The 27,607-nt window shown below is 35.6% G+C and overlaps 1 protein-coding gene across 1 annotated transcript in view; it reads right to left on the minus strand.

Moving 5' to 3' along the window:
• The window catches only part of LOC136828864 (ionotropic receptor 93a-like), a 52,421-nt gene extending 25,958 nt beyond the window's left edge, over positions 1–26,463 (minus strand). The window contains exons 1-8 of the mRNA XM_067087142.1: positions 26,027–26,463; positions 21,686–21,931; positions 20,092–20,241; positions 19,270–19,381; positions 14,220–14,325; positions 12,775–12,942; positions 5,630–5,722; positions 3,732–3,806 (exon numbers count right to left, since the gene is read on the minus strand). Coding sequence (XP_066943243.1) covers positions 3,732–3,806; positions 5,630–5,722; positions 12,775–12,942; positions 14,220–14,325; positions 19,270–19,381; positions 20,092–20,241; positions 21,686–21,931; positions 26,027–26,144 — 1,068 coding nt within the window. The 5' untranslated portion in view covers positions 26,145–26,463. The remainder of the gene's footprint in view (positions 1–3,731; positions 3,807–5,629; positions 5,723–12,774; positions 12,943–14,219; positions 14,326–19,269; positions 19,382–20,091; positions 20,242–21,685; positions 21,932–26,026) is intronic.
• Positions 26,464–27,607: the final 1,144 nt, after the last annotated feature.

A 27,607-nucleotide genomic window follows, 5' to 3' on the forward strand; every position in this document is an offset into this window, starting at 1 on the left:
TGCCAATTGTCGTGGAACACAACATTGATAAAATAAACTTGTCAGCCTTTTTAAACTAAAAATTAAACATTGACAGTCTAAATTCCCCTCAACCTCACTGCACAGCTGTTAAAAGTGACAGCTGTGCTGTAAGGTTCAGAGGAATTTAGACTGTCAAGGTTTACCTTTCTGACAAAAAAATTGGACAAGTTACCTCTCAGGAATAATAATAATAATAATAATAAAAATACGGCAAATAGGTTTTTCTTGTTATTTTTTCCACCACCTGTATTTGAGTTTCATTAGCTATGTCACCTCTCACTCAGTCGAGCAGTTGGGTCTGCTCTGCCAATTTCCTTTCAGATCTTTTAATATAAAGATGGGAAGCATAAATGGAATAAAATGCAACCGATTGAGAGAGAGAGAGAGAGAGAGAGAGAGAGAGAGAGAGAGAGAGAGAGAGAGAGAGAGTCGATTAATATTTACGTATGAAATTCACTGCCTAGGTTAACAGAGGGAATCTGGATTTTCAAGAACACTCACCCAATCTTTCCCTTCTTGTCCGATTCGGTGAGAGAGAGAGAGAGATGGAATGGAGTATGAACTTTAGGTCAAAGACCAAGCGCAGGGACCTATGAGGTCATTCAGCGCTAAAAAGGAAATTGAGAGTAAAAAGGCTTTATAGGTGTAACTGGAGGAAAACCTCTCAGTTGCACTATGAAACAATTGTTAGGAGAGAGTGGAAAGTACAATGGAAGAAAGAGATTATGAACGGAGGTACAGTAAAAGAAATGAAAGGGGTTGCAGCCAGGGCCGAAGAGACGCTGCAAAGAACCATAAGTAATGCCTATAGCGCACAGCGTGAGGTGCACTGGCGGCACTATCTCTCTATGAGAGAGAGAGAGAGAGAGAGAGAGAGAGAGAGAGAGAGAGAGAGAGAGAGAGAGAGACTTAAACTTACATAGGAAGAAGGTGTCACAACAGTATGTAATTCACTATAAATGAATAGGAATTGGCTCCGATCTCATCCCTTACACGCGATGGTCGATTCCAAACAGTACAAATCAGTCATGCCATCATTTTTTTTTTTTCAACAACTCATGCTTCTTTCATTCTTTACTCGCTATCCAAGTACGTCTTCATTATTCTTTTAGTTTCATTTGCTATTGCATTTAAGAGTGCTTATTTGATAACTTTCTAAGAGCCGTTCAATGGCAGGCAGCCATTTCCTGTCCATAGTTGAAAGAAGTAGATTTACAGTAAACCGGACTGATAAATTAACTTTTTTTTTTACGTCGTACAGTCGGCACTATTTGATGTAAATAACTCTCTCTCTCTCTCTCTCTCTCTCTCTCTCTCTCTCTCTCTCTCTCTATCTATAACGTATTTTACAACGCAGAATGGGCATTACGATTATCGACAAACTGTAATCTGAATAGAACAGTAACACGCAACCATTGGAAGAACACGACATATCATCATCCGGTCCATCTGTCTGCTTAGAATCACTGGTGCTACTTTGGCTTGTTATCTAAGCGTCACCTACTCCGAGGTGCTAGTACTAAACGCCGTATAGTAAATGTGAAGTAGACGGCCGCACGAAGATATCGTCTATTGATATAATTTCTCGACCACACAATATAGAAATGGGTGTATATAATACTTTGATCCCCGAGGGGCTATAGTACTAAACACGGCGTGCCAAGGAGCTTCCGCCATGTTTAGTACTAGCACCTCGGAGTAGGTAGCACCGAATCGTTTCAGGAAAGGCAGCTTAGTTCCAAGGTTAGCTCCTAATCATTTCAGGAAAAGCAGCTTCGTTCCAAGGTTAGCTCCTAATCATTTCAGGAAAGGCAGCTTCGTTCCAAGGTTAGCTCCTAATCATTTCAGGAAAGGCAGCTTCGTTCCAAGGTTATCAGATCCGCAGACCGAGCAACTACGAACATGACGTGTATTGTACTGACTGATATCTGCATAACAATGCCTCCAGCAAAGAGTACGCAAGTTTACGAGTGTGTCTCATTATTTGTCAGGTTATCTGTAAACAATTTATTCATCTTACGAATAAATGCACTCATTTTAGCTCTGAAGCTGGGCACCCCTGCAGTTTGCGCGAATTTGCCCTGCTTATGTTGTTGAAAATATATCTCATTTGGCCAATTATTTTTACACACACATGTATCTATCTATCTGTCTATCTATCTATCTATCTATCTATCTATCTATCTATCTATCTATCTATCTAAATAAATTTCTGACTCACACCAGGATCGAACCCAGGTCTTTCAATTGGAAGGCAAGGGCACTGCCCACTAGGCCTTCCAATTGAAAGACCTGGCTTCGATCCTGACGTGAGCTAGAAATTCATTTCTATTCCACACGTGATTGTGTGCTTATATATATATATTATTTATATATATATATATATATATATATATATATATATATATATATATATATATATATATATATATATAATATCATGTATATATATATACAATTCCAGAAACAGCTGTTTTCTTTATTTAATGTCAACGTAGACGACCCTACTTCCATGGCAGTCACCCACACAACTTTCTTTGTTATAGATAATATAGGTCCTGTTTTGTTATAGATGATATAGCTTCTAATATACATCCTATCAGGCAATCAGTTCTTCATCTTGTATAGAACTGAATTCCCGAAATATTTACGTGGAAGCTAGTCTAGCTTAAGTTAAGAATATCTTAGTTTAACCAGACCACTGAGCTGATTAACAGCTCTCTTAGGGCTGGCCCGAAGGATTAGATTTATCTAACGTGGCTAAGAACCAACTGGTTACCTAGCAACGGAACCTACAGCTTATTTAACTACTCATCTACTTAAGAAGCTACAACATGAGAATATAGAACATCTAGAAGGAGGAATATAGAACATCTAGAAGGTTGCTTGGGGAGCATTTTCAAGCCAGAGAGGGAGATACAAGTGGCGCACGAGATGAAAGATGGAGAAATTTCTTGGATTCATAAAGCTAATAAGAGCTGGCCAATTAAGGTTATTTGGTGAATGTGCCTTCGTGAACGCTGCAGATGAATGTTGATGACAAAGCGGGTGATTAGATGGGCGTGCTGATAGGATCTATATTAAAATCTATATTATCTATAGCAAAGATAGTTGTGTAAGTGACTCATGGATGTAGGGACTTCCAAGCTGAAATTAAATATAGAGATAGCAACACTTTCTGGAATAATACACAGAGCACTCAACAGGACAACACAGGTCATATATATTCACGACTTATTATTTTAGGAATCTCCTTTGTTTTCCGTCATATGAAAAGATTCATTTTATTTATGCAGGAGAGTGAAAACAATAATATACCAGTGAATTCATAGTGAATGCTCAACAACAAAAGGCAATAAACATAAAAGGGGTCTTATTCTATTGATCAATAACAGTCAACAAAGAAAAGTATTCATTTTCATTCTCGGGATCATGTTTACAAGTCTTACCCTTTATAGGCCTTATATCCATTTGCGCAATGTCACTTCTCCGTTCAAGTTGTTTATTTATAGGCAGCTAAACCTTCGCTAATAATCGAATCAGCATTTCCGCAAAGCATATAGTTTCTTTCTCTCCCCCCATTTCTTTTGGCGAAACTATCCCGTTCAGAACTTTCCAAAGCATTCATCCGCTTCGTAAATACATCCAATCTTTGCTTCACATACATCTCTCACGTATTACGCGAAGAATGTTGTAATAAATATACTCACTTTCATCATTTTCACAATGGTGCTTGCTCTCTGAGAGGGCGAAGGCTTCACTTCTTCCCATTCTTCCTCAGAAACCTGTAAAAGAAGGAAGAAGAAAAATGAAGGACACAGAGTTTAGAAAATGCTTGCCGAACCTCACCGAGGGGAACGCATATTATAAGATGCCCGATCGGCTCCACGTACGAGATGAAATTAAACACATCGGCAAAAGCTGAAAGGGGGTCGGTTCTCATTATTAAAAGATGGGGCATTGTTTCTTGAACTGATATGATTCCGTATAACTTTGCTTTTTTCTAAAATTACCTGGTTACGCGTGCGCACAAGAACCCTTGCCCAAGTTTTGCGTAAATCTAATTTGCGCAATTCTAGGTTGCCCAGCGTGAAGCTATGAACATCTCAGTGAAATATGAAGACTTCAAAGATTGGAAAGCGTCAGAGGTTAGGGAAAAAATGTCAATGCGATGATTTTTATTAAAAATGAACTCAGACAATGTAATATTTATTTGTAGGAATGGTCAAGTCCCATGAACCGAAAAACAAATGTGGTATTTCTATATCCCAGAAATCACCTAAAAAAGGAGTAATACGCTTCTAAACAATGTCATCTGTACCAGCATTATGAAGATCTGTGAGATGAGTTTGTTAATAATGTTTATATTGAAATACACCGATAACTGTTGAGAAGAACTGCATTATACAAATTCCTTCATAGTTGTCTGCAGAAGCTCAGTGAGAACTAAAAACGGTGACACTGGCCGCTTTGCTTAATTCATACTAAGAGCTTTAGCATGTAATAAAAGGCAAAAACTTTTTGACATGACTTGATTTATACCAAAGATATAACGCATAACAAAGTAACAAATCCAGGCCACAAGGATTAGCAAAATAAATTATGAAGTTCCAAGTGTACTTTTACAAATCTTATGACAGATCATTACCAGTATCAAAATCGCTGTTATTATTAGACATTGTACATCAAACATCGCTTATGGTTTAAATCCCAGTCATAAAGAAACGTATTACCAAAGAATCTAACACGCCACAAGGGCATCTGCAGTGTTCATTTTATGTATTACTCAGGAATGCAAAAGTGGCCTTGAATTCTTGGTAGGTTTACGACCGTATTTTATCTTACCTCTGCAAAGGGTGTAAATAACAGCTTAGTTTATGGCGAATATGCTTTATGTACCATTTTACGATAAAAACAAAAGAACGAAAATATTTAAGTACTTCAATCATTGCTTATAACCGCCTAAACAACGAAGTACCTACTAACTGATTACCTTCATTTCATGCAAGCGATATTGTTTTACCCGGGGACTTTTTGGGGCGCGGTAAATCTTGGGGGTTCTGGGCCTGGGACATCATTTATTTTGTCCTGTATTAATTGGGGTAAATAGATACAGCTGAGAATGTTACCCTCAAAATATACCCAGTTCAGTCGCATTGCTACGAAGGCAATAAATGAGCCTGTCGTGTAAGGAGGACATGTTCGGCTCTAAGAAACTTACATTTATAGGCTAATAAGCCTGTAATTATGGGAATATTTGTCTGTTCCTACTGCACGACTGTAAGAAAACTAGCTGCGTAACACAGACAAATGAATAACTGAACTGCTTATGGTAGATTTTATACTAAGCGTGGAAGACCACGAATCATACCCTGAGGTTTTTCTTAATATGTCGTGAATGATTAAACATCACGTAACTTTGCACGGAATGACCAACTCACGTCATCCAAATTTTATACGTCCTTGTAACACAAAAGTACACAAAAACCTCATCACAAATGCTAGTGCTTAGGAACCTGCAAACAGACCTTAGGAGACTATTGCGGGGCAGCAATGGCTCACAGTGACTGTGTAGGTGCAATTTAACTACCGCTTGAACATTACCCACCTGGAAGTAGAGGTCGAGCTCCTTCTGAAGAGCGGCAGACAGCTCCGCGCCATACTGCTTAACAAGGAGCTTTATGTAGCACTGGAATCCATTCTGCAGAAGAGAAGGATATTTCCTTTAGAAACTTAATTACTTTAATGGTGTAAATGGTTGAGCAATGACTTCAGTCTTCCCACTACCTTGGGTTCGAATCCTGGCTTCGTTCACATCCTCTCGGATTTCAAGGCTTCCAGTGGAAAGCGTATCTAAAATGTGAAGTTATAAAGAATATTATTATTATTATTGTCATTAATCAGAATATGAACCCTATTCATATGGAAGAAACCCACAGGAGGCAATGAATTGAAATTCAAGCTTCCAAAGAATATAGTGTTCGTTAGAAAGAAGTTACAGGATATTACAGGATATGATATGAGATACAGAAAGAAGAGATCACTTATTAGAAAAGTAAAATTAATGTAACAAATTAATAAATAAATTGATATCAATGTTAGTAAATGTCAAAGAATTGTGCTTGGTCAGTCATGCACAGAGATGATGAATGTGACCAACAGACTCGTTATGTATTGATACAAACGCAAAAACAAAAACACAAACATAAAGTATTGCATCAGTTTGCAAACAAATCAATCGTGACACCTGCGGTATATGCAAAACAAGTAAGGCGTAGTTTCTACATTGTAGGGCGTTCTTTTTCTGGACAACTCAGATCTATCGTTCTTTTTTTTCTGAAGGCTTCTCGGAGAGAGAGAGAGAGAGAGAGAGAGAGAGAGAGAGAGAGAGAGAGATTCCATGCTCAAGTATAGTTCCGGAACTTCACACCCTTCTTTGACATTACAAAGAAAACCGGCGGCGGTTCGATATAATTTAACTCAAATGATCTTGACTTTACAAGTTGTCATAAATATTCCCGGACCAGGGCCGAGAGGAGCGAAACTTGAAATATTTATGGAGATGAATTTTCGACGATAAACCTTTTCAAAATGCCATTGAAAATGTCAGGCAATATTTCTGTTTCATTGACTGACGCGGTGTCATTTTCAGCTTAAGGAACTAATTTTTTAAAATTTCTCCGTGGTGTCGAGGATTTATTTTGTAGTTTCACTTCAAGTGAAAGATATGAAGAAAAAAGACTCTTAACAAGTGGATGTGAATTTAACGAGCTTTGTCTTTGGGGGGACATTTGACGAATAGAGAAAGTTTCATTACTGAATTAGACTGTTGGGGTTCCAAATTCTGCTGCTGTGTAATATAATAGGGGATTATTGTTTATGAATTTGGGCCTTGATACACGAAAAAGCAAAGAAAACAAACCACTATTAATAATCAGAAATAGAGTTTTGCCAAAAAAAAAAATTACATGCTATAATTGACAAGAAACACAAAGAAGACTGCGGTTGCGCTTTCATTATGAAATAACTCTTGCGCCAGTCAATTTAACTATCAGAAAGTTTTTGTTGGAGTGATACGGGAGAAGTGTCATAAAAATCTCGCTGAGTCGAGTCATATACCACAACTTGATAAGATAAAATGGTAAAGTTCTTAAACAAAACAAGTTATTACAAATATTACAAAAATGCGCCGAAGTTTCTTCGGCGCAATAGAGTTTTCTGTACAGCGTATAATGCTGTGTGAGCCACGGCCCATGAAACTTTCAGCCACGGCCACTTGGTGGCCTTTCCTATAGCGTTGCCAGACGCACGATCATGGGTAAATTTAACTTTAAATAAAATAAAAACTACTTTTGGTAGAGGACTGCAATTCGGTATGTTTGATGATTGGAGGGTGGATGATCAACATACCAATTTGCAGCCCTCTAGCCCCAGTAAATTTTAAGATCTGAGGGTGGACAGAAAAAGTGCGAACGGATAGACAAAGCCATCTCAATAGTTTTCTTTTATAGAAAACTAAAAAAAGGATCATTTCTCAAAACAAGCATGCGATCTGGAAAACCAGAACCTGACAGAGTTGAAAGAAAACTATTTGAGATGGAATTAAGTACTTGAGCTTTCATCCGCGTAGCAAAGGATTTGGACCAAATTGACAATACTTTCTTTAGGAGTAAAAAAAAGATGAATTATTAAAAGAAAAGTGATTCTCGACGAGTCTTTGGTCCTTCTTAGCGTTGCACAAGAGCTGAACGACCAAATAAAACTTGACGTCGTAAAAAAAAAAAAAAAAAAAAAAAAAAAAAAAACCAAAGTAAAAATAAACAAGCCGTAAGGAGGATAAACTGTTACAGATTATAATTCAGAGTAACAATAGAGCCCAAAGTCACATGATCTCAAGCAACTTGTATTACAAGTTTCGAATACCAAGACTATGGATTTAGCTTTTCAAATATGGAAGTAGAAGGGAAAGTATGAGAATTTTAGATATTGTCGGAGAATGAGAACAGAGAATCTCTAAACTAGTGAAGATTTGAACAAGAACCTACGTGAGCCAAGGTATGGTACTGAATTTGTACTGTTCCTGTTCTGTAGTGATATGTCAGAAAATCGGGTAGAAATTGGGCGTGTTCTGATCAAATAGAAATTCTCAGTTTGATTTATTCATTATACTCTCACCCATAGAGTATTCAGATCTGATCACACACGCGCCCACACAGACACACACACACACATATTTATATAATATTTATATATATAAAGTTTATGTATATATATTAATATATATATATATTATAATATATATATATATATTATTATATATAAAATCATATATATACATCTAATATATATATATTAAACATTATCGTTATTAATGAAAATCACCATGTACATCTAATGTACAGTATACATTATTATTATTATTATTATTATTATTATTATTATTATTATTACAGCCAAGCTACAACCTTAGCTAGGAAAGCAGAATGCCACGTGCCCAAGCGCCCCAGTAGGGTAGCAGCATAGTGCAAAAAAAAAAAAAAAAAAAAAAGAAACTGAGAAGCGAGGAATAGACTATGAAAGATAAAAAATAAGAAAACGAATTAAATTCATACAGTACATGAATAAGACAAAATAACAAATTACCTATGAAGTGAGACTCAAGTCAACCAATTAAACAGTAAGGCATTTCCACCAGGCTTAAATTTCTGACGGTCCATCTATTCAGCAACGGGATTAGGAAGATCAGTCGACAGTTGAGTTAAAACGTAAATAAAACTTCTAGAAAACTGCGTCAGACCGAACCACATAGTAGGCTAGGTAAGAGTGTTAATGGAGAATGAAAATTCATTCAAACTTTCTGCTAAAAATAAAAAAATAAAAACAATCATCGAACGACTGGACATCAACCATGTCAGATAATTCTGCCGGAGTCCTCCCTCAAGCAAGGGAATTCGATTTCAAGATCGTGAGAACCCATACATAAAAGAGAGAGAGAGAGAGAGAGAGAGAGAGAGAGTTGAGGGTGCGGTGGAACTGCCATCGACTTTGTGGCTGGTTGACAAAAAAAAAGAAAAATGTGAATCAGCAGTACCGGTTAAGAACAAGTACTTGCTGGTTACAGCATAATGACTTTTGCATTGCCTTTCCAGAATTCATTCCGTTTTCTTTACTTTCTTTGCGCCGTTTTGATGACACGCATTGGGAATCGCTGATGGAACTGGTTATTAAATTCATCCTTTTGTAGAAGTGCAGAGGAAGTGATAATCGACAATGAATTGAGATATATACCAAGCGAATAGACTAAATAATAATTAGCAGAAAACATGACAAAAACGTTATTTTCACACACACATGGGAGCGCACAGAGGCACTCAAACACACACGTGTAATATATATATATATATATATATATATATATATATATATATATATATATATATATATATATATATATATATATAATGTACTGGTCATTTTTACCTGAGAGAAAGACCAGAAACGAAAGAGTACAGCGTAAAAAGCAGCCATGCTGTATTCATGAAATAAAAATCTAAAGAAAAAAACCTGAAAATAACGTGTAAACAGATAAAAGAAAATGCAGTGAATGGACAAAGACAAAGAACGAAAACAAAAAAAGACGTACAAAAATGTTAAAGGTGAATCTCGGTCAGACAGCGTTGCCATTGTATTTGACGGTCGAGTGTCTTTGGGGCACAAGTAATTAACGTTATTTGCCATAGAGTTCTAAGAATTATTTGGTCAGACAATGATAGATAATTCTTATTGGCCATTGAATGTTGGAATCACTGACCATACTATATTAGAATCGTTGCATGTTAAGAATCATTACCCATACAATGTCAGAATTAATATTATTCAGAAGTCAATGTACCTAAATACAAAACAGAAATCCGATTACACTATAAGGCTTTAAATATCACTTCGTAAACAGATCGTGTACAAGTTTAAATTGGCAACGTTTTCAAGGGCACAGAAATTTTATCAATATATATACTGTATATATATATATATATAAATTTTATCAATATATATACTGTATATATATATGTATACTATATATATATAAAAAACCACCAATTTCCTTAGTTACCCAAACATAAAAAAACAAATTTCCAACAACAAATACCAACAAAACTTCTTTCAAGTCCAGTTGTCATATTTTCCTGGAATCACCACTAAAATACCTAACAACAGGCAACTTATATCCTCAAACTCGCGTGTCAAGGCAAGGCTATTGAAACGACGAAGAAAAAAAAATTAAAGCTTTGTGGACGAATGGACTTATTTGCTCACTATTATCAGTGTCAAATTATCTTTTCCTCACTGCTGTTATTCTCGTTTTTATCACGTTATTACTACCGTTGCTGATATTTGCTGTCAATAATCAGCAAACTCATGTCGTAGTGAATTATATTCCGTCTCATCTTGCAATGTTAGTTATGACTGATGGCCTAATTGATAAATATTTATCTTTTCTTGCATTTGTATCGGAAATGCAGTCAGTCTGACCAATGATAAAAGATAAACCAAACAAACACTTCTTTCAGTTTTCTTCTGAAGATGGAAAGAGAAACCCACAAGATTCTTGTGTATAACTTTTTACTGGTAAATATTTACATATTACTTTGATCCTGTTTTTTTAGGTCCCTCATTTCAGGCCGTTCTTCTAAGGGGGATTATCCTGAACGCCTATTAGTAACGTTATTTGCTCATAGGAACACTTTAGATTTAATGCTTCCCAGTTTTTTTTTTTTTTTTGTAGGGCCTATTAAAGTTTTCCAAAATTTGTTTTTTTTTTTATCAACGACAGATACTACAAGTTTCGCCTAGCATTTGCCTACCCATCTGACATCCTGAAATGTTTCTCCGATTTTAATTATTGCGAAGAGAAATTTTGAAAGCGTGCTCAGTTCTCTAGCATTCTAGCCATAGCCAAGCGTCTGGAAAGCTTGACCTTGTTCGTCGTATTCACGCTCAGCATTAAAAACAACAATTTAATTCGTACGATTTTTTTAATTTCGAAATTCCGTTCTCGTCATCGCCGACATTCAACCAAGCTCTCTCAGCTTGTCAGTCATAGAGCAAACTTATCATTCTGACAGATGGTATTTCTTTCCAGAAGTTGGGTCAGATTTTCATTGCAATACTTCCGCAAGTTTTATTTCTCTTACGGATCTTCAACATTTTAAAGTTTAGCTTTTTAAAACTCATACCTGGAAGGTAACGCATTGAAACCAGTTTAATTGATATAATTTTAAATCACACATCTGCAATTTTTTAAATTTTTCACATCAGAAAGGTAAGTCACAGCTCTTTATTTTTTAAAAAATTTTTTGTATTTGAACCTTATTCGAGTAGGGAATTTGCAAGCAATGTCTTTGCACATTTTGTGAAACCATCTTATTCTATGAAAGTCATTTTCTTATTCATTTGACTTTCAGCAGTACAAAAAATAAAACAAATAAAAAGTGCGCCGAAGTTTCTTCGGCGCAATCGAGTTTTCTGTACAGCGTATAATCAAGGCCACCGAAAATAGATCTATCTTTAGGTGGTCTCTGTATAATGCTGTATTGCTGTATGAGCCGCGGCCCATGAAACTTTAACCGCGGTCCGGTGATGGCCTGGCCTATATCGTTGCCAGAAGCACGATTATGGCTAACTTTAACCTTAAATAAAATAAAAACTACCAAGGCTGGGGGGCTGCAATTTGGTATGTTTGATGATTGAAGGGCGGATGATCAACATACCAATTTGCAAAACTCCTGTGACGTATCGTTTCTATGCAGGTTTAAAATCACGTTTTCCAATCTTGACCTTCCACGAATATCATTTTACTCCTTCACCATTTTCGTTTCCATAAGAGAAGCTTGACTTAATCGAATGGCGATTAGTATTGCGAAATGCAGATGCTTCGAAAACAAAGATTAAGAAATGTACTTCCAAGTGCATTCGGGCAATCGTTAAATCTTTGTCATGCTTTCCACAGTGCCATCTCGTTTAAAAAAAAAGGCTCAGTGTTGTGTATATGTATATATATATATATATATATATATATATATATATATATATATATATATATATATATATATATATATACATACATACATAAATATATGTATATAATAATATATGTATATATACATACATATATATATGTACATATATATATAAATATATATATATACATACATATATACATTTATATATATATATATAATATATATATATATATATATATATATATATATATGTGTGTGTGTGTGTGTGTGTGAGAGAGAGAGAGAGAGAGAGAGAGAGAGAGAGAGAGAGAGAGAGAGAGATTTCTTTTACCTGTGGCGAGTGAGCAAATATTTGAAAGCGATAATCAATAAGATAGTGTTATCAAGTAGTTTAATGGCTAAGATGGACCAGGAGATAAGACATACAGACACCATTGACAAAACAATAACTTTCAAGTTGCACGAGTGCGCCATTGCTTTGCAAACGGTCATTGCAATGGCTTCCACCCCTTTTATTTTGGAACAAAACTAGCCTAGCCATATCACTTACTTTAAAAATAACCCTTAACGATCCGTTGGTCTGTCATGCTAAAGGAAATCAAATCAGTCGACAAAAACTCAATAGAAGGAATGACGTAGATGGCTGAAGGTTTATATAACACTTAGACAGCCATTACTAGAAGCACTACCAAAGTAGTTACAGCAATTGAAAATTCAACGCTACGGTACTCACGTCGCAGGGGGTCGCCGGTGTGAATTCGGACATGTTGTAGATGAAGGCCAGGTTGTCTCCATCAACCATGTTGGCTAAATAGGACTCCATGGCGAAGGAGAGGGAATTCGTGTCCGGGACGACGAAGAGCCACTGGTTGCTCGAGCCGAAGAGACCTAACGACCGCGCCTTCGGGCGAGGAGGGGAAGAAAGAAGATTGTTTCTCAGTAAGGAGTTTCACCAGGCTGACATTTGGGCGGGGGGAGGTAATTATTATATTCACATAAATGTTAGTGTATGGTTAACAGCTGCACGTGCAAAATTAGAATACGCGTTTTTGAATGGCTCGGAAGCGTCGGCATATAATAATCAGAATGCTGTCTTGCGAAATAAGTCACTATTCAAATGGGCTAGAATGTTAAATTTATTTCTTGTCATTATTACAGCATATGCACCTTGTTATTTGGTTAATAGCTACAACGTTGAGATTATGCGCTGCTGTCGTATATTGTGATAACAACATAAAATACAAAAACCATTGATGAGAACAGTCATGTAAAATACTGTACTTAGACATAATAAATCAAAAACAAAAAGTTTAGTGATACTTTATGAGCACACTGCCGATTAAAATTTCTAACGATTTAGAATATTCAATAAAACTTAAACATCTCACGCAAGCACCAGCTTTTTTCGGCCAGTATTATCACCACAAAATCACTGAGCCCATCAAATAAATACCAGGCATCAAACAAAAGAAAAGTAACATCAAATTCAGTTATGAAGTAGTAAATTGTTTTGAAAAAACATCGAGCTGAACGACAAAAATGCTCAAATGATTGACTGACACATATCCTACATTCTTACAGAATAGTTCACATCGTCGAATCCTAAGGTGTTAAGTCGTCAGTCTCGGAGAAACTTGAGTTTAAGATGAATAAGTAAATAAAGGAAGTAAATTTCTTAAAGAAACCGAGGAAGCTGAGCAACAACTAGTGAAATGGTAAAAATAGTGAAATCTTATTGACAGTAATGGAAAATATGTCTTTGATACATTAAAGGCTAAATCTGAGTAAGAATAAATGTGTGCGGGAATTAGGTAAAACGAAAAACTGTACAACAAAATAAGTACCATGTACCATATATATATATATATATATATATATATATATATATATTTATATTTTACACACATATATATATATATAAAAAATATATATATATATATATATAATATATATATATATATATATATATATATATATATATATATATATATATATATATATATATATATATATATATACACACACACACACACACACACATATACAGGAAACATACTTTAAGGAAAAGAATATTAAAATCAATACATTTACAACTTTGATGAAAAATATTATAACTCTGAGCAGATATTACTGAAATGAACCTATGCAACAAATAAATAAGGAGTTCTTCATACTAACCAGATCTTGTACTTTGATAATCTCTTCCTTGGAAGCGATCACCATGTATTGTCGATCCTGGGGCTCTCCTGGTTTAGGTCCCAGAGAGGAGAACAGCTTCCCTAATCTGTTTTGCAAAACGAAAATAAGGAATTAATAACCTTGCACCCTTACGCATATACTAATAACTCACATACATACATACATATATATATATATATATATATATATATATATATATATATATATATATATATATATATATATATATATATAATATACACACACACACACATATATATATATATATATATATATATATATATATATATATATATATATATATATATATATATATATATAATCGTTACCAGGACACCGATTTAGTTGTCAAAAAGTATTTATAGGAGATGGCCATTTGCTTGCCATCTAAACATTAGTTATGCCAAGGGCAGTACCCAAAGTAATAATGGATATATCTTGAGTTCACTATATGCGTCAAAGGTCCACTTTTTCTACCTTTGCCACTTGCATTTTCGTGAACTGGACGCCAGGGGCCAACTCCATCCGCCTGGCGGAAGAGGGACACCTGTGTTTGACAAGTGGCCTTAGCTCAGTATATTGTCTTACGCTATTAAGTGTCAGACAAGTATATATATATATATATATATATATATATATATATATATATATATATATATATATATATATATATATATATATATATATATACTATATATGTATAGTATACACACACACACACACACATATATATAAATATAATATATATATATATATATATATATATATATATATATATATATATATATATATATATATATATATATACACATATTAATAAGAGGGTCATGTGAAATGGGTGGCTTTTAGCGGAGATATTTATTCAGGAACAGTTACAAAGCTTTCCAGGACTAACTGTCCTCATCGTCTGGTAGCCGTAGAGTCTACTACTACTACTGTAGACGATGAGGACCGTTAGTCCCGGAAAGCTTGTAACTTTTCCTGAATAAATATCGACTAGATGCCATCCAGTTCCCATGACATGGTATGCTTAATATTTAATAGAGAGGTGACTCTTTCGACAGGTGGATGGGGTTGCCTCCTGGTGTCCCGTTCACGAAAATGTACTTGACAAAGGGACACGAGAGGACCTGTGACGTATACCATAAACCCAGGAATACATTCACTACTTAGAGTACTGCCCTTGGCAAAACCAATGTTTGGGTCAATATATGGTAACGGTGGCAATTGGCAATCCTCTATCTATATATATATTTTTTTTTATTACTATATCAGTGCGCCTGACAACGGCCTATGCGATGTTGAAAACGATTAAGTAGTTTCCCAGGCTACTGTCACTGAGACATTCCAGTTAATAGATCCCGCAGTGGAGAAGTGCTGTCCGTGCATCTCACGTGGTACACTGTAGGCATTAATAAAGGGTGGGAGGAGCGTTCTTCCGGCCTCTAGCTACCCAACCCACTTTTTAGCTTTTAATTAATCCCCCACCCCCAGCTTCCTTCCTTTATCTTCTTAACTATTACTTCTTATTGCAACTACGAGATTTTCCCCAAGTTCCACCTTTAGAACCTTGTACTTCATCTTCCTTATTTTCAGGATCTCTACCTTGCTGTCCAACGTCTCTAACTCCCTATTTTTACTGTCTTTCGCTCTGGATTGGTCGAAAGTGCCCAGTGCTTGCTTGGCAGCCTAAATTTCAGAATTCAAATCTAATTAACACAGATTTTTCCAAAGACGGTACGAATTAGAATCCTCTCCACGAAAATGTAGATGTCACAGAGACTTCTATGATTGATTTTAAATATGAGGAAGTAAAAACAACACTAGCTTTCGTCCTAGTTCTGTTATACTTCTTTTTTATCTATTTTCTTTGTTCTAGTCTTTTACGCCAAGCGTATCCAGTGTCGTTTCGAAGAATCACGTAAACCTTAGATTATTCAGCAGCAGTTCCAGTGATTCGGTGGCTCCTTTTTTTTTTTGCTTGCGAGTTTGTAAAAGCAAATCGTTAGGGAACTGGATGTATATTTGTTATCTGTGACACAATGCTTTCTTTATAATAGTCTTCGGTTTGTTTACCTTAATATTATTTCAGAGTCATTTATAAGATTTCAGTGCAACTGATTTTATAAGTTAGATATATATATATATATATATATATATATATATATATATATATATATATATATATATATATATATATATATCTTTATATATATATATATATATATTTTTATATATTTATATATATGTGTATATATATTTCTATATTTATATATATATGTATACTATATATATTCTATATATTTATATATATGTATATATATATATATATATATATATATATATATATATATATATATATATATATATATATATATATATATATATATATATATCATTAAGGCCATTTACCATTTATTCATCACGAACACTTCTTCATTCAAATCCAGATGTCCTCTGGTTCCTCAGAACATTAGGCACTGGGGCACATTTTAGTCATCTGAAAGTCTAAACACGAGACACTAATTAAAAATCTACTTATGTGTAAATGAATACAAAAAATCTTTTCGGTTTAATGTACAAAACTTGTGTCTACCACTGAAATCCTACGTTCAGATATTTACAGGCAGTATGTACATTTTTTCTTTATTCATAACTCCCATTTTAGCATACATTCATTCATAACATTCCCGTCTCTGATTACTTCATTCATAAAATATTTGAACGTAAACATTCCCGTGCAAACTATGCGGATGAGTACGCGTGTAGCTGATATACAGTAGTACTAATGCATAATTATCCTCATGCAGCAGTTTCCCAGCTCTTGTAGACAATATAATCAATCTCCTCTTCTTCCTCTTGATAAAATTTACAGCTTGCATTCTGTCTCTACCGAAAGAAGAAGAAGAAGAAGAAGAAGAAGAAGAAGAAGAAGAAGAAGAAGAAGAAGAAGCTCTGCTCACAAAAAAACTAGTCGTATTATCAAAATAAACTCCTGAGAAACATTCATTCTACTGACACGCGATTCCTCAACTTGTGTGGATAACTTTGAAAGCATAATGGTGTTCCAGTCACGAGACAGAGCTTCGACAAATCACATGGAATGAACGGAAACTCATCGCTGCTTTGCAGTTCGACTCTGTCATTATCTCCGAGACGTGTTATGCCCCGTTTCGATTGCTTTGAATAGATAAGAATTGAAAGGATTACATTTACTGTATAAATATGCCTCAGGCATATATTATCAGTTGATGTAGCCTCGTGCATATAGCCCTAATTACTTGCAGCTCTGGAAAATACAAGGTCAATCTGATCACACAATCAGCTCAATGAGCTATTCTGTGCCATGCTCAGAATGATATGCTTATTTTCAAGACAAGTTTCTTTATGTAATCCAGTGTCGAAACGGCTATCGTCACCGACGAGGTCAACAGCTTCATTTTGTTAAATAATAATAATAATAATTATAATGTCAACAAGTAAACATCAATATCATCATAAATTATTAGATCAATTGTAAATTATTAGTCCACGTAAATCACCGACTAACGATTCCAGACCATAGCTGAGCTCGCCCGAAGGACTCATGCATAAATGAGAGGTGAAAATTGGAGCAAGGTAAAATAAAGGAAATAGGACAGCTAGACGAGAATAAGTAAAAGTAAAAGTAAAAGTAAAAAAAAAAAAAAAAAAACAGAACTGCAACTGGAGACCAAACAAAAATTACACGGTCTCGATTTGCTGGGAAAAGTCTAGAGGTCAATAAAAGGTCTTTCATACCCTGAAAAGCATTGCAGCAATTGGGGCATGGGCACGTGATGGGACAAGGTACGCTTACTATGAACCAGACAACCACCCGAGGCTGCAAAGAACCTTTAGTACCGTCTACAGTTTGCCAGCAAGGTATTAATGTAGACGATAACCGCTGCTGGGACTGAATATTGTCATCATTGACCATCACTGACAAATGATCTTCAAGCAACCAAACTTTCGAGACTTTTGAAAAGAAGGAAATGATTTAAACGCTGAGAAAAGAAAAGTCAAATCGATTAAATCAAGTCACTGTGAAAACCAGATTTCAAAAACCATTGTCAAATTTACACTCGATTTTTTTGTTTTTAAGTCTGATGTGTTGTCATCGTTCAAACTTTTGATATTACTGCATAATTACCGTAATTAATCAATGGAATGCTCTGTTTTCCCCTTATATATATATATATATATATATATATATATATATATATATATATATATATATATATAGAGAGAGAGAGAGAGAGAGAGAGAGAGAGAGAGAGAGAGAGAGAGAGACATGTTGTATGCTCATGATTAGAGCGATGACATAACAAAGCAAGCACACCCTGTTATCGTGTCAAAAATGATAACTATAGGTATGACTAAGTTTTATGCTTGAGTAATTGCTTGCGGAATGAATTTAGGAGAATTGATTCTACTAATGGTCTTCAGTACAAAACTGTCATTAGTGAGAACGTCGAAAGCAAAAACGTTAACCTAGCGGTAATTTGTCTTTGAAACTTTTAAGATACTGGCAAATACAAATTTAAAAAGAAAGTTGTTCAAGGAAGAAAAGACTCAGAAAAAAAAGATAATTTCGTTTCTAAGTATATACACATTGCAAAATAATGAGGTATTTTACAAGGCCGATGTAGATAAGTCATGCACATTCTTATACACACAAATATATACATATGTATATGCATGTATATATAGACATATATATATATATATATATATATATATATATATATATATATATATATATATATATATATATATATATATATATATAATATATATATATAAATATATATATATTTATTTTTTTCTAAATGTATATATATAAATATGTATGTATATATATATGTATATATATGCATATATATACATATTGTAGACAAGACAATATACAACCAGCCAGGTACCCGCCCAAACTCTCAAAAAAGCAACAGACTACGTAACGTCTTCGAGATTTCCAAATTCTGGAAGGGTACGGTTCCAGGTTACTCACTTCATGGAAGAAGTTTCCGGGGTTGCCAAATCGACCATGGTGATGGCGGTTTCCTTCGTCAGGTCTGTGGGGGCTGTGAGGATGCTCACCAAGTCTCCTATTTCGGCCATTGCTGCTCAGGAGGAAACACGAAGAGGAGGTTAGAAATGGATGCTGATAAAATGAAAGTGCTCTGCTTGTATACGTGAGAGAAGGAAAGAGAACGAATGACGCCGCCATAATAGAGATATTCTCAATCATTGTTACTCTCTCTCTCTCTCTCTCTCTCTCTCTCTCTCTCTCTCTCTCTCTCTCTCTCTCTATATATATATATATATATATATATTATATAATTATATATATATACATATATATATGTATCTATATATATTTATATATATACTGTACATATATATATATATATACTGTATATTTATGTATATATATATGTATATATATATATATATATATATATATATATATATATATATATATATATATATATAGAGAGAGAGAGAGAGAGAGAGAGAGAGAGAGAGAGAGAGAGAGAGAGATGTGGGCAAGAGGCAATATAGCAAAGCACGTATACCGGTACTAGTAACACTGGCAGATATGACGTCAGATAGCAATAAATCAAAGAAAATGAAATGCAAATCCAGCACATACTGTTACAATTCATCAATATCGACAACAGATGACATAAACTACCTTAACAAAGCTTATCTCTTCATATCGTCTAATCAGAGCCGTCGGATTTTTAAATCACTTTACAAACATAACTGCTGCACTGAATCCAACCATCGGCCAAAACAAGAAAACGACTGAAAAACAGTTCCAACTCACTGATTGAGTCATCATGGATGATGGTGATGTCGTTCCAGATGAGCGTGTTCATCATGCGGAGGTCTGTGAAGAGCTGGACGATGTCCCTGGAGCCGCTGACCAAAGGCACGGAGAGCGCCGTCGAGTACTTCAGCCTCCGGCATCCAGCATCTGGGTGGTGAGAGATTTAATGCAGATGAGGGCTTGTCTTTGGTTAAAGATGGTGATGAACTCTGCTCCCAACATCTACGTAAGACATTAAACCCCCAGTAACTGATTGGTTTCATGAAATTGAGGTTTTAAAGAAAAGAACTTGGCCATTTTCGTCCATTCAGCGCTTAAGACAGTAAAAAGAGGCAAAAAAAGGGAATTGGAGTTATCTGGGTGGTGAGAGGGGCTAATGCAAATGAGGGCTTGTCTTTGGTTAGAGATGGTGATGCATTCTGTTCCCAACATCTAGGTAAGACATTAAACCCCCAGTAACTGATTGGTTTCATGAAATTGAGGTTTTAAAGAAAAGAACTTGGCCCATTTTCGTCCATTCAGCGCTTAAGACAGTAAAAAGAGGTAAACAAGGGAGTTGGAGTTCTTGGACAGCAAGATAAAGACCGCCCCCGCCCCCAACAAGGGTCACCAATTTGACAGTGAGATCATGGCGTAAATTCATCAACATGTTTTCAAAATGAAATCATTAAATTATATTTTTGAACCTAAAATACGAACTTACTACCCCTTCCGTCGCAGATGACTGATTATGCATATCCCCTCAGCCTTTGTCACTAATACTTTGCTTCCACTTACCTGTACGTTTATCAGAATTTAACAGGAAAAGCGATATAAAACTAGCGGATGGGAATGAAAACCATTTTCATAAATTTGTGCTATACAAGAGAAAAAATAATTCACCTTCTCGACTTCAATAATGATAACGATATTCTCTCACCCAGTTTTTCCCTTATTTGCTATTCCTTCTTGATATCTCCTTGACTCGGGAGAATGAAGTGACATTCAAATCGTCCTGAACTCATACATACACTATACAAAAAGTCCACATCAAAATAATACAATACAAGACACAACTTTCAAACGTCTGCGGTTCCTTTGGCATAGACTTGTGTGTTCATTATGTTTGTTGCGTAAACTGTACTACAACGACCAACATCCCTTGAATTATTCTTTTCCTGATCAAGCTGTTTTGCTTGCAACACTAGGCAGGCTGCTGCTCAAACTGTGTCGTTTTCTAGCATCAGGTTTAATATTACTCAGTTTGCTAGGAGTTTTATCTTGGCTACAACCAAGAAGTGGGATAGTCTGCCTAATGCAGTTGTGGAATCTTCTGATGTTCAAAATATCTAAGCGAGGAGCACATTCATTCCTGCTCTCTGCTGACGTCTCTTGAATTTCAGGAGGGTCGATTTTATTTCCTAATCTTTCATATTCATTCATTCATCACTTTTTCCTACAATTTTCTCTCTCTTTCTGCAGGCCGATTTAATTTTGCGGCCTTCTTGGGTTTATAGTCCGTCGTCTCTGTCGAGAAAGGTTTTCAGCTGAAGATTCAAAGAGAAAACAAAAATGAAAGGCCTCGACAGGAGAGTGAATCGCAGACGCTTACCTGTAACGGCGATGTGGAGCTTCCCCATCTGCGCGAATGTTGGGGCGAAGGCGTGGGTTCTATCGCAGTGTGCCAACGTCATGACCGCTGTCAAGTTCTCTGGCATGGTGTCGTTCATAGACTCCAGGAACACGACGCCAAGGGAGCCGCGTTTCATGGCCGCCGAGGCCGTTTGCACGGCCGTCTTCATTAAGTCCATAGCCTCCGTTCGGAGGCCTTGCACCATTCCGGACTCCATGTAAACTCCTGGAAACAAATAAAAAAAAAAAAACACTTAAATTCAATTTAATTCATTATAAATTTCGAGACAAACGTGAGCTTGGCTTTTTTTTTCTCAGGGTTATTTGCAAAGCAAACTGAAGCAACTGGCGCAATGATATGCGTGTAACACACTAGCAATGAAAAGCCAAGATAGCAATCCCGTGAGTTATGATATAGCTACCGTTAAAAAAAAATTAGGTAAGATAACCATTTATCAATGTCCAACATTGTTACGAACATAGTTTATCGCAAAACGGGTGCCCTCACGAATGTTACACATTTAGCCTACGTTGACCTAACATTCCTAACTGGAATAGCTAACGGACCCAACTCCAGATATCGCTCTGCATAGTGAACCGTTCCTTTTGAACTGAAAGTACTATCAGTGATAAAACTGTTTCCTTTTATCCTTTCATAAGGGAATAATCACATTGTGTAAGGCCCACAAACTTTAAGAAATTAGAGCAGTTCGCCTGTAAACGAGCACTTTCGGTGAGATGGGTACAATTTTGATTTATATGTAAGCCATTTTTTATATCATTTGTAAAACATTCCGCACTTCTTCCAAGTTAAGTGGGCTTGTATTATCTGATATGTACTGATAATGGTTCCATAATTTCTGAATTTTATGTTGAATGCTTTTTATTCCTTTTTAGGCCCTAAAACTACCGTTGCTATTTGTTAATATATTCCGGGGCCGGATGAACCTCAAGAGGCCTTTTAGTCATTGTTCGTTTTAAGAAATATTTTCGTTTGGATACGTCTGTCACATCCCTTGTGCAGCCCTGCTCCTTGGATGTATAGGAGGCTGATGTGCTGATGGTAAATGGCTTTTCCATTTGGTCACCCATCTAAGCTATGACCATAGCCAACGTTGCTTCATTTCAATGATCGACCAAGCTGGATAACCAAAGTGTGACACCTTTTCTGATGTTGGATAGCAGGAACGGCTACTTTTCAGTTTCTCAGCTAGCAATTTGGGATCAGTTTATTGACCCATGACAACTCACTGCAATCAGTTAATTACCAGGAGTCTGTTTCAGATCTCAGGTCAGCAGAGTTGGAATGGCTTATACTGGGACGGCTGGAAATTGCTTTCGTTGATGATTTGTAAGATTTTTAGGCTGTCCAGCAAGCACTTGGGCATTTTCGGCCATTCAGCCCTAAGAGTAAAAAGAGGGAATTGGAATGATTGGACAGCCAGATGAAGAGATCCAAGAATGAGGGAGATGATAAGTCATAGAGAAGTTGGACAGCAAGAATGGAGAAAGAAAGCGGGAAATAGGATAAAGTAAGAGGGTGAAAAGTTGGTGCAGCCAGGGACCCCTTAGTAAAGCCTACAGTGCACCACGTGAGGCGCACTAATAACTCTATCCTCCTTCAGACAGATATTGCTATGCCCTGGGGGGGGGGGAAATGAACACAAATCATCTTATCAGTGAAGTTCAAGTGTCTTGACCAACAGGCAATGAATCCCATACCATAAATCTGTTTAAGCGTGTGGGTGAAAGACTGAAAATGTTCCATTTTGGTTTGCTCATTCCACAAATGATAGGAGAGTATCCGAAGAGACGGGGGCCATGCACTAAAACAATTAGGCATGTTTTTTTTTTATTTTTCGCATTAAAATGAATGAGTCACATCCACATTTACTGGCATGTGTACACGTGTCTTTGCATCTGTGAATGCATGAATTTATATGTCTATGATTATAAAATTATCTATATATTTATATAAAAGTAAGTATGTCTGTATGTGCACGAGAAACTGCTGAGTCATTTTTGTTTCAACAATCATATACCAAGTATAATAAACTCAGTTTTATATAGTTAACATTGCTAATATCTACTCTTTCATAGTTATTCTTAGGAGACGAGTTCTTTGTTGAATGGAATATACGGTGAATCGTTAACTTTATCATTTATGTTTATTATATTTGGTATATGATTATTGGAACGGAAAAATGACTTAGCAGTTTCTCGTGCGTGCGCACACACACACACATATATATGTATATATATATATATATATATATATATATATATATATATATATATATATATATACATATATATATATATATATATATATATATATATGCACACACATATATAAATATATATATATATATTCATATAAAATCATCATCCTCTTATGTGTGCACGTGTGTATATGAATAATATCACAGCACTCGTAACTTAAACAAAATATTTCTTATGCTAATAACTATTATTTTGGTTCGTTTATCCGAGTATATTACCTTCTCATCAAAGAACTACAACGTTATCATTGCACCATTTCGTTGAATTAGATGCGGTGGTCGCCCACACACCTGTACCTCGATTATCGGCCTCTTTGCGTGAGGAATATATCATGAATAAATGATTTCTAATTGGACGAGATGCGTAAATCTACTCTTGAGAACAACCATAAATATGATTTGCAGATTCCCGCTCTGCTTTTCCAAGAAGAAGAGCTGAATAAAGAATTGCATGAGACTGCATAATTGAGATCCCACCAGCACTGATGTCATCAAGTAATTACGGTTTGGGTCTCGACCTTGGTTCGTGGTCCAGTTCGTTGAGTACAAGAGGAGATACGTCTCTTAACTGATAAGCTATTCAGTATCACGACTTTTTTTTTCAAGGAGGATTCAGTGCGTTAAATAATGATTTCGGAAACATTTACAGATAATGTGTTATTTTTTATTATGTTTATCTCTTATGCTTCCCTTAGCAAGATAATTAGTGAAAGCTGACATTAGGTGGGTTTCCGATTTGTTATCGGATTCCGTTGAATTATGTTTTTTTGAAAAAATTCTAAATAATGCGCCATAGTTTCTTATATATATTTCTTATTAACCATATTATTCACCAGATATTTACTGAAAGCTGACGTTAAGTTGGTTTCAGATTTTTCATCGCATTCCTCGCGCCATCTGTTAGCGAGCGATAAATTTAAATTTATTAATTCAAGCTTCTTGTTTGATATATTTGTAAATGTCCTTAAGGACTCAGATTATCATGTCTTTCAGAATACTCCAATAGGTTCCTCTAGGTGCAATTTTATGAATGATAAAATTGACATGTGCGATTGACTGACGAGTGTCGGGTTGCTTACATTATTTTTTAACAATCTTTAGGTTATTATCCATTTAGAAGACAATGCTCTTAACTGTTTATTAGTAAGGATATATAGCTTGGTATTTCTAGCAAATTATTACCGGCATTTACTGTCGTTGTACCAGTTTTCTGTCTTTGACATGATAATCGCTCCTTGTGTCAACGAGTTGAAATCCAAACAATGAAAAGTTTCCCCTCCCTAACCTCCACTAATGTCCGTTGTGTTGGAACTGACCGGAATGTATATTTATTTCTTACCTTGAATGCTCAAATGGATGATATGGGGCCACTGAAACCGACGCAAACCTGTACTCAACTGTTAAAATTGCTTGGGATTTATACGAAGTGCTGTGCAGTTATCAGGCATACGAGTCAAAGTGAGCACGAAGAATGTTCGTTTAGAATCATTCTCGCAATTGTTTATAACTCGGTTCATGTCTGTGGCTGGATTTTTCGTTTCCAGCTCACAAAGACTCGGAATCTTTTCTACTAAGGTTTGGAATACTTTCTACAAAGACTTAGAATCTTTTATGCAAAGATCTGGAATCTTTCCTACAAAGACTTAGAATCTTTTCCACAAAGATTTGGAATCTTTTCTACAAAGACTCTGAATCTTTTGTACAAAGATTTGGAATACTTTCTACGAAGACTTAGAATATTTTCCACAAAGATTTGAAACCTTTCCTACGAAGACTTGGAATCTTTTCTACAAAGATTTAGAATCTTTTTTTGCAAAAACTTGAAATCTTTTCTACAATGACTTGGAATCTTTTCTACAAAGACTTGGAACCTTTTCTACAAAGACTTGAAAACTTTCCCACAAAGACCTGGAATATTTTCTACAATGACTTGGAATCTTTTTTACAAAGATTTGGAAACTTTTCTACAAAGACTTGGAATCTCTTTTACAGAGACTTGGAATCTTATCTACAGAGACCTGGAATCTTTCCTTACATACCTATAAGCGAATTCTCGTTGTCCAGTTGCGCTTGCGAGAGACCAACGGAAGTTAACATGAGAAGGAGAACCCTTATCCACGACCATGACCTTAAGGAAAGTTCAGATCCGGGAGCCATGATTGGCTAAAGGGTTTCAGGGCTGGTTTCTGGGAATTCAGGGTTGTCGGGGGGGAAGGAGGGTTTTCAAGCTACCCTGAGGCTTCAGGGTTAACGAAGGTGTTTCCACAGCGTCTATGTTTTCAGGGTTAATGTGGGGGGATGCTGGGAAGTTTAAATTGGGGTGTGTAAGTAGGGAGGTAGGGGGACGAGCTTCTCAGAGGGAGGTAGATGGACTACGAAATACAAATCACTCGCTCAATATAAATCTCTTGAATGTCGTCCAGATTGTATTTTCGAAAGTTGCCAAGGCTCACCATCACCCTTGGGACTGTCGTATCTGTTAAGAATGGAGAAAAAAAAATCTTGTTAATGAAAAACATTCATGCTAATCCAAAACGTGAAAAAAAGCAGTTTAACATCACTAGAACCAAGTAGTTTCTAATCTAAATATTCGCGTATAACGTAGACCTATGTATTACTGTGTGATTAGTACAGCAGGTGGAACAGTAATGAAATGTTATCCTGTGAAATACCAGGTGATTGCTATCAATCAGCCTTTGACTTCTACCTCAAACGGTCAATAATTATCTGGGTAGTTAAAAAATAACAAAGAATGGTATAAAATTGGTCATTTGAAAAATCTGGTTGAAAGTTTAATTTTCACAGACTGAATTTCCCTTGGTATTTAAATTTGTGCTAGTCATTTCTTTTCTGAGAGTAGGAAAATGAAATTTACATTTTGATAAAAGTTCCTGGAATGGTTGCGATGAACACACTTGCCTCAGGAAGTGAAAATGAGGAAATATGGGAGACTCGAAGCATTTGTATCTTTTAGACTGCACTCCTAAAACAATAAAAAAATGTTTCATTCATGGAGCAAAACAATCTACCTAATTTTGTTAGAAGACTTAAACATCTGTCCCTTACCTTAGCGTCCTTTTTACAGATTTTTTTTAATGGTAGATTATAACTATGCTAGTACCCAGAAGAAGAATATTCCACTTACTTTATCAGCAAAATGATAAATAAATTTTTAGCTTCTAGCATTGGCATGAAGCCTGATTATAATTTCCCTCCGTTATTACCCAACTCAAAAGTAGTCTGATGAAATAAGCAAATGAAAATTACCCATCTAGTTTATGAACAAATATGTCCCATCAATTTCCATCTAATTGCAACCAACTTGGGCAAACGCTTACACCAGAAAGTATTGATATATATTTTCAAGGGGTCTAAAGTTATTACCAAATGTCTCTGAAACCTGGGATGATGCATAAATTAGATGAGATACAGTGAAGAAGTACAGCTGTGAGGTTATTATTATAATTATGGGAACATTATGCCAAGTACTGGCATGACATGTTAAGTCATATTGAAGCCATATTTTTCATTACAATAATTTAAAATAACGATTAAACTAAGCTTGAAAATTAGTTATTACTTTGGCAACCAAGACTTCTTGGCTGAACAAACTAAGGTTG

The sequence above is a fragment of the Macrobrachium rosenbergii genome, chromosome 43 (genome assembly GCF_040412425.1).
Source record: "Macrobrachium rosenbergii isolate ZJJX-2024 chromosome 43, ASM4041242v1, whole genome shotgun sequence".
Classification (NCBI taxonomy): Eukaryota; Metazoa; Arthropoda; class Malacostraca; order Decapoda; family Palaemonidae; genus Macrobrachium; species Macrobrachium rosenbergii.